The sequence below is a fragment of the Alexandromys fortis genome, unplaced genomic scaffold (assembly GCF_014885135.2).
Source record: "Alexandromys fortis isolate MF-2015 unplaced genomic scaffold, M_Fortis_MF-2015_v1.1 scaffold_144, whole genome shotgun sequence".
Lineage (NCBI taxonomy): Eukaryota > Metazoa > Chordata > Mammalia > Rodentia > Cricetidae > Alexandromys > Alexandromys fortis.
Genome location: NW_026068021.1, coordinates 2,260,419 through 2,273,177, shown reverse-complemented (window position 1 = coordinate 2,273,177; position 12,759 = coordinate 2,260,419). Strand labels below are relative to the sequence as shown.

At 50.1% G+C, this 12,759-nt stretch overlaps 1 protein-coding gene across 11 annotated transcripts in view; it reads right to left on the bottom strand.

The window, feature by feature from the left end:
• Positions 1 to 11,810, bottom strand: part of Iqce (IQ motif containing E) — a 47,546-nt gene extending 35,736 nt beyond the window's left edge. For 7 of the 11 annotated variants that reach the window (XM_050163140.1, XM_050163138.1, XM_050163139.1 and 4 more), the window contains exons 1-6: positions 11,679 to 11,810; positions 8,974 to 9,021; positions 7,259 to 7,304; positions 3,039 to 3,167; positions 2,408 to 2,542; positions 1,279 to 1,349 (exon numbers count right to left, since the gene is read on the bottom strand). In XM_050163140.1, the coding sequence (XP_050019097.1) occupies positions 1,279 to 1,349; positions 2,408 to 2,542; positions 3,039 to 3,167; positions 7,259 to 7,304; positions 8,974 to 9,021; positions 11,679 to 11,714 (465 nt within the window). In that variant the 5' untranslated portion in view covers positions 11,715 to 11,810. The other 4 variants (XM_050163147.1, XM_050163148.1, XM_050163146.1 and 1 more) reach the window with 4 other exon arrangements.
• Positions 11,811 to 12,759: the final 949 nt, after the last annotated feature.

The window sequence follows — 12,759 nt, the reverse complement described above, 5'->3', positions numbered from 1 at the left end:
GTCAAGAACACACACTGCTCTAGCAGAGAACCTGAGCTGAGTGCCCAGCACCCTCAGTGGGTTATTCAAAATTGCCTATTACTCTCACTCTGGTCCTCTTATAGCCTCCAAAGGCATCCGTACGCACATGCACACAGAAGCCCACAACCCCCTAACACACACCCATGATTAAAAAAAAAAAGTAATAATGAAGGAACACTGGCCCTCAGCTGTGTCTGGGGAGAGATGTTCCCAGCATCCCCCTGTGGATGGGTTTTCTTACCAAGCTTTGGCAGGTCAAAGGGGAAAAAGATTCTGTAGTCAACTCTTATTTAATTTTACTTTTTGAGGTTCTGAGCTTGAACTCAGTGGGCACTCTACTGTTAAGCCAAGCCCCCAAACCATTCACTGATAGCACTCTAGGCAAGTGTCCAACCACTGAGCCACACCCAAGCCCTTCACTGGGGGATTCTAGGCAAGTGCTCTACCACTGAACCACATACCAGCCCCTCACTGGAGGATTCTAGGCAGGTGCTCTACCACTGAGCCACACCCCAGCCCCTCACTGGGGGATTCTAGGCAGGGGCTCTACCACTGAGCCACACCCTGAGGCCCTTATCATGGAATTGATTCTATACTGCACTCTGCTGTTCCATGATGGAACACTGCACCATGTACATTCTAGAACGTACTTTACTATTATGTCTCCAACTCCCTTCAGGCAGATCTCCAAAAACTTACAACGATGAGTTTGAATAAAGTCAGGTCATTTCTCTAGAGGCCTATTCCTAGCCCAAAAATATGGCTCTCACTGTTACAAGGTGTTACCGTTGGGAGCTGTCTATAAAAAAGAGTCTCCCAGGCAGAACGGAACCCCCCTACCCTGCCTCCAATGGCAGCTCAGCCTCAGCTGGGAATGTCCACAGAAGGGACAGCAAGTCCTTTTCAGAGGATCCTTTAGCTACTGCACAGGTGCCATGTTTGCATTTTGGAGACAGGGTCTCATGCATCCCTGGTTACCCTTGAATTTACTACGTTGCCCAGCTGGCTTTGCATGCCTTACTCTCCTGCCTCCTCAGTGCTGGGATGACCGCCATGCACTACCATGCCTGGCAAGCCCACTGCCTCTTCTGCAGTTGGTGTCCAGGCCTTCCACTCAGCCAGGCCGGCCGGCCAGCTTCTACGGTACGGTGCCAGGGCGTGGACGTCTTGTGTTTGGCACTTATTTCTCAGCAGGACACTGACTTTCAGTCAGGGAGGGCTATCACTGTCAATCATAGAGGAGCAGAAAAACCCTACCTTCTTCAACTCGATGATCTCATCATACATGTCCTCTTTCTCTCTGTAGACAGAAGTCCCAGAGACATGACCTGTAGGAAGACACACACCTCTTAGGACATTGTGGGACAGTAGAAAGGACCCCTGGTTATGCCTGAAGGGAAACCTGAAAGTTAATAAAACTGTACTTGTTTGCTTGCTAAGATAGAAGGGTCCCACTGGTTAGCCCAGATGGCCTGGAGTTCAAGATGCTCCTGCCTCAATCTTCTCAGTGCTGGGGAGACAAGGGAGTGTCCTCCAGCCTGGCTGACGGAGTGTGTGAGTGTGTGTGTGTGTGTGTGTTATGAGCCTCTGTTCATGCGGAGACCAGAAGAGGACATGGGCAGTCCTGTTCTCTGACTCTCTGTCTTATTCCCTTGAGACAGCGTCTCTCACCAACCCTGTGGTAGGCTGGGAGGCAGCAAGCCCTGGTGGTCTCCGTCTCTGCCCGCCACAGTGCTGGGTTTCCAGGCTCACAGCTGGCTCTTTGCATGAGTGCTGAGATCTGAGCTCAGTCTGCATAGCAAATGCTCTTATCCACTGAGCCATCTCTCCACTTATGGAGGTTTTAATGACATTTAACTGGTTATAAATTCAAAATAAGCCTAAACTGTTATCCTAATAAGTAGAGTTGGTTCACAGGGACACGGAGCCGGCCATTGCCATGTTGGAGAGCTATTCCTCTCTACTAAGGCCCCCATGAGAGAGAGGCCACCAGGCCCCATGGGCAAACACTAGTAAGGAACAAACAAGGAACCAGCACGGTGCCTGGGAGGTAGCAGCACTTGTTGCCAAGCCTGAAGACCTGACTTCCATTCCAAGGCCTCCCATGGTGGCAGGAGGGAAATGACCTCACAAGTTGTCCTCTGACCTCCACATGCCTGCCACAGCACATACGCAGCCCACCCAGACGTAAGGAATTTAAATGTATTTAAGGAGGGTGACATGATGGCTCGGCTATGAAACTCTCTTCAGGAATCATCGTCTCTTGGAACATTCTAGAACGGCCTACTGATGGAGCTGGTGCATAAAGCCAAACAAAATCTCACCCCTCAATTGCTAGAGTCTTTCCTTTCTGCTCTCCTGGCCTTGTCCCCGGGAGCATGCTCACCATGGCTGCCAGAACGCCGGAGGTCTGCCCTCTTCGCTCTTAAGGCTTCTGTCAGGTGGTCGGGCGTGCAGCTGGGGGGGTGGGTCCATGCGTGCTCCGAGGTAAGCGGGGAGCTCAGGGGTTGGGTCACACTTCCTGGTTTGAATGTGCATGGGTTTAACAGGGCAGGTATAAACAGAGTCTGCGAAGCTCAACCTCTCATCAAGCTCCAGGGGTGGAGGAAGCCAGGAGGCAGGGTGAACTGGTAAATGCCGAACAAGCAGCTCATGGAGGTCAGCCCAGGGAGCCTGGGTATGTCACATGTGCCCATTCCCCTGGTATAAACCACTTCAGGTTTCCAGGGTGACAAAGACCAGCTCACAGAAACCGTAACAGTCGTCTCCGGCAAGCTGGCAGGGACTGGCTCCATGACACCTCTGCCTCAGCAGTGCTGAGACAGCCTCCATCAAAAGGGGCTGGAATGTCCTCGGGTGGGACTGGGAAAGCCACACCCTCCAGAGACATATATGGTCAATGTCTTTGAGAAGATCCAAGGCAGGCTCACCGAAACCACACGCCTCATACATGCTAATCATTCTCGGTTTCCCACACTGGATCTCTAGCCAGAGCATCCTCTACAGGAGTCACGTACCATGTTTTGAGGTTCCCAGCCACAGCTTTTGTGGGGTCAAGGACATTCTGCTGCTCAGAGGCATGCTCCCTCCTGTCTTCAGAGACCGCCAGGATGTCACTTTTCTGGGCTTGGAGTAGTAAGGTGATTCTGGGGAGGTAACAAGCAGTTTAGAGCTGTGGGGCTGCTGTCCCTCAGCACCTCTGCTTTACAAAGAAAGAAACTGCTCAAACGCAACAGGCAAAGGGTGCTCCAGGAGGAACACACGCTTGCAAATTCCAGGATGCACGATAATTTACTGTGAAGTGAGTTCTTACTACATGGACAGGCCAGGCTAGGCTAGAAACCCTGTTCAAGAGAACCTTTTTCTGTTTCTTAAAGACCTATTTTTATTATTGTAAATTATGTTCAGGATGTATGTCTGTGTGTGGATGGGTGTAGGCAGTCATAGGGGCAGAGGAGTTAGATCTTCTGGAGCTGGAGTTACAGATGGTTGTAAGTGGGTGCCAGGAACCAAACACAGTCTCTCTGCAAGAGCAGAAAGTGCTTTTTTTTTCTTTTTCTTATTTTTTTTGGTTTTTCGAGACAGGGTTTCTCTGTAGCTTTGGTGCTTGTCCCGGAACTAGCTCTTGTAGACCAGGCTGGCCTCGAACTCCCAGAGATCTGCCTGCCTCTGCCTCCTGGGTGCTGGGATTAAAGGCATGCCCAGCTCAGAAAGTGCTTTTAAGTCATCTATCCAGCCCCTCAAGAGATTTTCTCATCTAAACATCTTGAAACAGGTTTTTGTTGTTGTTGTTGTATTTTTGTTTTTTTACACTTGGGGCTGGAACTGAGTGCCTTTTACATGTTAGACATTGAGCCACACCCCAGCCCCTCACTGGGGGGATTCTAGGCAGGGGCTCTACCACTGAGCTACACCCCAGCCCCTCACTGGGGGGTTTCTAGGCAGGTGGGATTCTAGGGAGGTTCTCTAGCACGGAGTGATATCCGCAGTCTGGCCTAGTGTATTTAGCCAAAACTATAGATGTATGTCACCATACCTGATTTTATAGTTAGTATATATAATATATATACTTGTTTATACATACAAGTATATATAAATAAATATATACACATATACGTATATATATGTATACATATAACATTCATATGTAACCACAATCCTCTTTTAATTTTTACCATAAAGAATGTGCAGGGGTTGGAGAGATGACTCAGTAGTTAAGTATGCTTGCAGTGCAATCATGAGGACCAGAGTTCAGATCCCAGCACCTATGTAACAAACCAAGCAACAATTCCAGCTTTGAAGGAAACAAAGTCCTTTTCTGGCTTTCTTGTGTGTACAGGCATATGCTCTCACACACACATACATTCAACATATACTCAAAGAGATAACTTTTTGGGATATGGTCTCACTATGTAGCTTGACTGTCCTGGAACTCTCTCTGTAGACTAGGCTGGCCTCGAACTCAAAGAAATCCACTTGCCTCTGCCTCCTGAGTGCTAGGATTAAAGTGCACGCCACCACTGCCAGCTATAAATAAATCTTAAAAAAAAAAAAGAGTCAGGCATGGTGGCATGCCTAAGGAGGCAGAGGCTGGCAGATCTCTGTCAGTATAGGGGCAGCCTGGTCTATATAAGTGAGTCAGGCCAGGCAGGGCCACACAGTGAGACCCTGTCTCAAAACAAACAAGCAAGCAAGCAAAATGGGCAGGGCCAGTTAGAGGCCCAGTGATAACAGAACTTGTTGCTGAGGCTGCTGACTTCAGTTTGGCTCCCAGGAGCCACATGGCAGCAGGAGAGAACTGATTCTTACAAATTATTCTTCCATTCCCACAGGCATGCCATGGCTCCCGGGTGCCCAAGCACATACTCATAAATAAATAAGTATAAAACACTAATTTTTTTAGAAGGGGAATTCGAAAATGTGAAATTTTCTACTGATGTTTTAATTCTGCTATACCATGACACATAATGTCCAGTTAACCTCCTTCAGATTCATGCATAGTTTTGCACAGCTGTGACCATAATGAACGAATGGTTTACTCCTCAAGCACTGAGTTTCTCATGCTGTCACAAGGGGACCACAGCCGGGCTGTGGTGGCTCACGCCTTTAATCCCAGCACTTGGGAGGCAGAGGCAGGTAGATCTCCGTGAGTTCGAGGCCAGCCTGGTCTATAGAGCTAGTTAGGTCATTTCTTAAGAATACCAAGCTCAGGGCTGGAAAGATAGCTCAGCAGTTGAGAGCACTAACTACTCTTCCAGAGAACCCAGGTTCAATACCCAGTACCTACATGGCAGCTCACAACTGTCTGTAATTCCAATATCTGACTCCCCTACACATACATGCAGGCAAAACACCAATGCAAATAAAAATAAACTATTTAAAAGAAAACATACCAAGCACAGCCAGGCAGTGGTGGCATACGCTGTTTGAGGCTAGCCTGGTCTACAGAGTAAGTTCCAGGATAGCCAGGGCTACAAAGAGAAACCCTGTCTCAAAAAGCAAAATAACAAAACAAAACAAGGAATACCAAGTTCTGCATCAGAAGTGTTTTGGAGGTGGAGGACCATGCACACACCATGGCACTTGTATGGTAGGCTCCAGAGACCAAATCTAGGTCATCAGGTGTGGCTGTAAGCACTTTGGTCCACCAAGCCCCATCTTACTGTCCCAGAGGATCACGTAAACCTCTGAAAGCCTGCAGATGGAGTTTCTCTATTGAAATGAGCAGAATTGAGATTCATAGTAAATCCCATGCCTTTAGTTGCCAGAATCCACATGAGCCTGAGTCCAAAATTTTACACTTTTCTTATGTGGGATTCCAAAGAACATTATTTTAAATTAAAACCTGTCAAACCCCTCAACTATATTGGGCTCTGCATGGTGGCACATGTCTTTAATCCTATGACTGAAAGGCAGAGGCAGGCAGATCTATGTGAGTTGTCAGTCTGGTCTACACAGTGAGACCTCTCAACAAAACCCCAACCCATAAACCTCAATGAGAACATGTTAGCTGATAACCTTTATTCAGGAAGCAAAGTTAACTAGGAAATCATGCTTCAAAAGTAAGCCACACAAGGCCAGGCCTCATGAGGCCACCGTCCAGTCACGCACTGATGCAGATGCCAGTCTCAGCAAGACGTCCCCCTAGCAGACCTCCAACATGTGCTGGTCGCATGAGCAAGGTGCTGGCGACCTGAGGTTCAGATCCTTGCTCTGGGCAGTGTGCCCAACCCCAGCCAGTGCCTCATTTACATGTGAAATCCAGGTGTGAACTCCCCAACACCCTCCGCCCTGTGTGGGCAGACAGGTGACCTGATTCCCACTCATCCCCACAGAACTGTTGAAGATGAAAGCAGGTCCAAGAAGCTAAACAAGACTAAGATGCTGGCGGGGAGAGGATGCTGGTGTGTAAGGCAGACACAGGCACAGGAGCAAACTCAACGGACAGGAGGGAAGCCTACAGTTCACTGCCGACTTAGGTGTAGAGACCCCACAGCAAATAAAACCACAACGGGAAGTAGAAATAGACAAGATCTCCCAAGTAAATTGGGAGCATGGGGACCTTGGGAGAGTGTTGAAGAGGAGGGGGGAAGCAGGGAGGGAAGCAGAGAAAAATGTAGAGCTCAATAAAAATCAATAAAAAATAAATAAAAACACAACCCTCAGCCAGTTGGTGGTGACACATACCTTTAATCCCAGCATTCGGGAGGCAGGAGGCAGGAGGCATGCGGATCTTTGTGAGTTCAAAGCCAGCTTAACCTAACTGGTGAGCTCCAGACTAATGAGAGAACTTGTGTCAGAAAAGAAGGTGGATAACATGACTTGGGGCGTCCATGTGCACATATGCATGCCCACATGCAGAGTGGCTTATAAATGTATGTGTGCACACATGCACATGGGTGTGTAAATACACACACAGGCTTCCTATCACTTCAGCTGTACCCTGGCTTCTTTGAGAACTCCAGAGGAAGGAAAGGCAACCTCTGTTCTATACTGTTTCACGGGACAGCGACCTGCACAGAGCTCTGGGATCGAGGTCCCAAAACAAACACAGGCAATTGCAATCCTGTTGCCACGGAGTCTCCCTCCCCTAACTGCACCACTGAGTCCCTTTCTCCAATCACACCAGAAAAGCAACATCCTTCACTTTCTTCAGGACACAGGAGAAGGGCCATTCTTGCCACACTGTGGTCACGGTGGGGATAAAGGGATAGCTGAACTATCTGATCATACTTACTTGGTGATGTGGAAGGAGGTTTCTGGCAACCTTTTCTTTTTGTTTTCTGCAAGAAAGGAGAAGCAATGTGAAGCATGCTGGGCTTCCTGAGAGACCTCAAGGGCACTGCTGGAAAACCAGACACAGTGGGGAATGAGCAAGATGGGCCCTGGGTAGGGCAAACCTCTTGGAGGTTTGAGCCACTTCACAGTGAGCCTCACACATGGGAGGTCCAGGGCTAGGGCTGGGAGCCAAAAAGGTCACTCTCTCTGACAGGGTTACACAGATAGCCTGTCTTGAAAACCAGAAAAAGGTTTTCTGAGAGTCATTCCAGACAAGACAAGCTGAAAAGAAGACTCTCAGCCTCTAAAACCTGGGACAAGTCTAGATCAGAATCACTTGGAAAAGACACTCTCCAAACTGCTGAACTTCCTGCCGGCTGTTCAGTGTGCTCCAGGTTCCCAGCTCAGGGAGCTCTCACTCATGCTCATCTGGACCTTGGTAATGCAGCTGTTTTTGAGTAATTTTTTATTCCTACCAAGTAACCTCTCACCAATATTCCTCTAACTAGCCCCTTCACCAAGTTGGGCTTTGCTGGTATCTGTACTTTGGTCTGTCATGGGCCCCCTATCTGGGTGGGCAGATGTGTGCCTCATCTCCCCAGGAAAGGTTTTGTCACACCACAACACAGAGGTCCCTCCTTGGTGACAGTGGGCTTGTGAGGCTTCTCAATGTGGCTTAGACTTCTTGTGGTGGGTCCCTTCAAAGCTCATGTATAGCTGGAATCCAGTCTACACTCAGGGTCACTTCACTGTCTTATCCCTAAGTGAGCACTTAGCATGCTTCCTTTGCTACTCAGAACAACTTACAAAAAGAACCCAAGAGGCTAGCTAATCCCCAGGGGACAGTGGGAGAGAAGTTCCACTGTGAGTGCCTGCCTGGAATCCCCCAGCGATGGCTGGTGTGTGGCTCAGTAATAGAGCCCCTGCCTAGCATCCTCCAGTGAGGGGCTGGGTTGTGGCTCAGTGGTAGAGCTCCTGCCTAGAATCCCCCAGTGAGGGGCTGGGGTGTAGCTCAGTGGTAGAGTGTGTGCCTAGAATTCCCCAGTTATGGGATAGGGAATGATTCTTCAGTGTATCCTAGCCTGACCACCTCTGCTGTTTTCTTGACTAGTTCCTAGATCTCTGGGGGTTCCTTTGTGAGCTGCCATGTGGATACCGGGAGCTGCATCCATGCACTCTGCAAGAGCAACAAGTGCTTTTAATCACTGAGCCATCTCCTGAGCCCTTCACAATTTCCAAAACTAGTATTAAAATGATAACCTCAGTTTTTATTATTATGTTGTTGCTGTTGCTATTGGTTGAGACAGGGTCTTAAGTAGCCCAGGCTAAATGACATGAAACTCATCTTCCTGCCTCTACCACCTCCCAAATGCTAGGATTACAAGCGTGCACCACCATGCCCATTTTACAGTGTTAGATATGGAACCCAGAGCTTCCTGCCTGCTAGGTACACACTCTACCACTGAGCTACATTCCTTACCCTTGAAACTGATTTCCAAAAAAATAAAAAATTTAAAAATGATCATCCCAGTTATTTAAATTCAACTAACAGACTGCAACTTCTACACCAGAGGCAGCTTGGGCACCAGTGCTCTGGGTCCACCAGCATCGGGGGAAGACGACACACATCCAAGGAACACTGACATGGGGACTGTCACTCCTGCTTGTACTCACCGGCTCAAAGTCAGAATCAAAGGTAATTGCAGACAGGCTGTCATCTCCCTGGAAGAGATGCATACAGGGTCACTGGAAGGCACTGCTCGAGTTCCCCAGTCCCATTTGCAAACTGCCTGTCCCAGCTCCAGCAACAGGACCCAGCACATGTCACGCAACAGCATGTGACATCTTGATCCTTCAGCGGCCAGTGTATCCCGATAGTCAGACAGTAGGGTTGGGAGCAGGGGATGCCGCGTTGGAAAAGTACATGCTGATCAAGCATGAGGACCCGAATTCGATCCAGTGCTGGGGTAGAAACAGGCGGATCATTGGAGCACAATGGCCAACCCGCCCAGCCTACTGCGTGCATTTGAGGCCAGTGTGAGACCCTTCCTCAAAACAAGGCGTGTGTGTGGAAAACGTCTTTGAGGACTGTCCTGTGACATTCCTTGGGCCTCCATTCATGAATACACACAGGAAGAGGAAGGCTGTGGGGTGGTTAGAGATTCTGCCTGGCCAACTGAGTCTATGTCCAGAGATATGGTGGGTCCTCAGGACTACTCTGTGCCTTTGACAGTGTTCTCAACTCCAGAGAGGCATTCCGTTCTTCCCTGTGTCACCAGTCTGACCCTTAGTCACCTTCCACTCAAAGTAGGCCATGTCCTGGCAGAGCAGAGCAGTGATTACACATGTCTTGATTTCATTTTTCCTGTTTAAAGGTATTTAAACTCTGTGTGTGTGTGTTCGTGCATGCATGTGTATGTAGGTGCCCGTGGATGCCAGAAGAAAGTGCCAAATCCCCTGGAGGTGGACTTACAGGCAGTTGTGAGCTCTGACGTGGGTGCTGGGAACCAAACTCCAGTGCTCGGAAAGAGCAACAACTACTCTTACCCACTGAGCTATCTGTCCAGTCCCCACCCCCATATACTTTATTTTTATGTGTATGTGGCTATATCTATCTGGTGTGCTCATCTGTGTATGTGTTCCTGAGTGTGTGTTTGTGTGTAAATCTGAAATAGTCATTGTGTGTCCTTCACTCCCTTCCACTGTGGCACAGGCTTTCTTGCTGAACCCAGAGCTCGTTAATTGTGGCTCGTCTAGTTAGCCGGCTTGCCCAGGGGAATCCCGTCTCCAGTTCCTAAGCATCGGTGTTACAGGCAGCAGCTGTGCCCATGCGGCTTTGCGGTGGATTCTGGAGATCTGAACTCCGGTCCTAGTGCAGGCAAGCATTTTATCCCTGGGTCCTTCTCTCCAGGTCTTGGTTACAGTCTGGAAAGCACCTCCAGGTGGTACAAGTCATGATTTGGAAAATCGAGGCGGAAGGAAACCAAATTTGAGGCTAGCCTGGGCTACATACAAAGTCAGACCATTTTTAAAAAAATATGGAAAGTGTTAACAATGAAGTTAATGGTAATAGTTACAGAACAATAGAAATATGATGTTTTAACCTATGGGGAAAAGATGTAAATAAAAAAACAAACAAACATGAATTGGCTTTCTGTAGATGGCCAGGTTATAGGTAATGTCCCAAGACTGAAAGAGTAACGCATTATCTTTGTAAACACAGTTTGCGTTTGCGGGGGTGGGGTGGGGGGGTGGGGGGAGGTGGGGTGTGTGTGGGGGGGTTTAAGACAAGGTTTCTCAGTAGCGGTGGAGCCAGTCCTCGAACTTGCCCTGTAGACTAGGTTGGCCTTGAACTCTCAGAGATCCACCGCTGACTGACCACAGGAAGGTTTTAACTTTTTCAAGGTCTGGAGAGTTCAGGGGTAGCTGGGGGTTGTGGCTCAGTGGCAGAGCACTTGCTTGGGGTAGGGGTCTGACACTCAGTCGAGTGCTGGCCTAGAATCCCCCGGTGGCCGCGTGGGGGAGGTTCATCTGTAGAGCTCTGGCCTGGCCTGAAGGGTTCAGCCTCCAAGAGCACACACAAAGCAAACAGCAACCGACCTGCTAAACTAAGTAAGACTTGGGAAGTCTCCCCAGCAGGGACAAGTAAGAAACCCTAGCTGCTCTCTGCTGACTAGAAGCACAGTCCCTTAGTCTGTGTGAAACCTCCCCTCCCTCGGGCGTCCCGGACCCTTGATAAGTCATTCTGCTCGTGGCCAGGTTCCTGCCTACCTCCCTTCAGTCCCCTTCTCGATATGATCCCAGAGGGCTTGCTTTGGGTCCTTTGGATACACACTTTCCCGCCTCATAGCCTTTGCATTTATTGTTCCCGCGGACCCTAAACTTTTGTCCTTGAGATCGAGGAATTGCCCTGTCTTATAGCCCCCACTGGAATGCACAAAGTTCACTTGGTACCGGCACGCACAGAGGGCCAGAGGGTCGATCCCGCACTGGGAGACCGAGGGTAGCACGCCTCTTCTAGAGATGCCTCTCTGACTCATACAGGGTTGGCTCTGGGGGTGGAGGCCTTCTCCTTTGCATGGGATCGCTCTGAGGAGTCACTGGAGTGCAGCCTGCAGCAACACTTACGAGGTGAGCTCGTCACCAGCCAGTCGCAGCCTCTGACCCGCAGCGCGCGCGGGACGGCGCAGTCCCGGGGGCTTCGTGGAAGCAGCGGCCTCCGCGAGCGCGGGCCGGAGCTAGAGGCTGCTAGGGCACGGGCACGGGCACGGGCACGGTGGCGGCCGACGCCCGGGGTTAGCTCTTGTGCGGTAACAATCGGCTTGCGGGAGCTGGCTGCTGCCGTACGCCTGTCCTCCCGCTGCCGCGGGCCTCCTTACCGTCTCCGAGGCTAGATCCGCGGTACCCAGACTCATAGCGGCGGCGCGGCGCGGCCTCCTGGGCGCTGCGAGCTCGGCCCTCAGCGTGGGAGGCCAGCCAGCAGCCCTGCTGCCATGGCAACCGTGCCGCGGCCACAGGGCCCCGGATGTGGACCTTCCCCTGGAGCCTGGCGAACCGTGCGCGCGCGCAGAGTGAGCGCGGGCTTGGGGGCCGACCATGCACTCTCCCGAGGTTGCACTACGCTGGTGGGGTTTCGGTTTCTGGTGCTGCTTGAATTGAGCCCAGTGCCTCCTGCATGCAAGGCCGGCTCTCTACTTCGGAGCCACGCTCTCAGCTGCAACTTCAGGAGCCCGAGTTGGGTTTCTGCAGATAGTGGCTGCAACTGTGTAGTCCAGTGGGCAGGGCTTCCAAGGGTCGCCATGTTGAGTGGACACAGGGGACAGAGTGTAAGTCACCATCGTTAGTGATAGGCGCCTACTTAAATGTTTATTTTTCCTCTAAATAATCTGAGATGTTGGGGGCCAAAGTGACTCCCTAATTGTTAAACCTGGGGCCTTTCGCCTTGAGGAAGGGACAGTCCACACCAGAACTATCCATCGGCCTGCACCAACCGCTTTGTACGCTCTGCTGACAAGCACTTCGCTGGTGGCCCAGCAGGCCAGTGCTAGTGCAAACACTGTGTCTCATTTGGCTCGGGGTCACCCTGCCTCTGCCTCCTCAGTGTTAGGATTACAAGTGTCTATCACCATACCTTGCTTTTTCTTCCACCTCACCCTGTCGGTTGGTGACTAACAAACTCAGGTCCTTATGCTTGCAAAGCAAGCACTTGACTAGCCCATTTCCCAGCCCGCATTGTTTCTGAGTAAAGAGCTCTCCCCAGCTGGGTGATATTGCAACATTAAAACTCAAGACAAGGCTTTTCTTTGAGTGCTTTCTTTACTTACTTGAAAAAGAATTTTTTCTTTTTCTTTTGATTTTCCAGACAGGATTTCTCTGTAGTTTTTGGTGCTTGTCCTGGAATTAGCTCTTGTAGATCAGGCTGGCCTTGAACTCACGGAGATTTGCCCGCCTCTGCCTCCC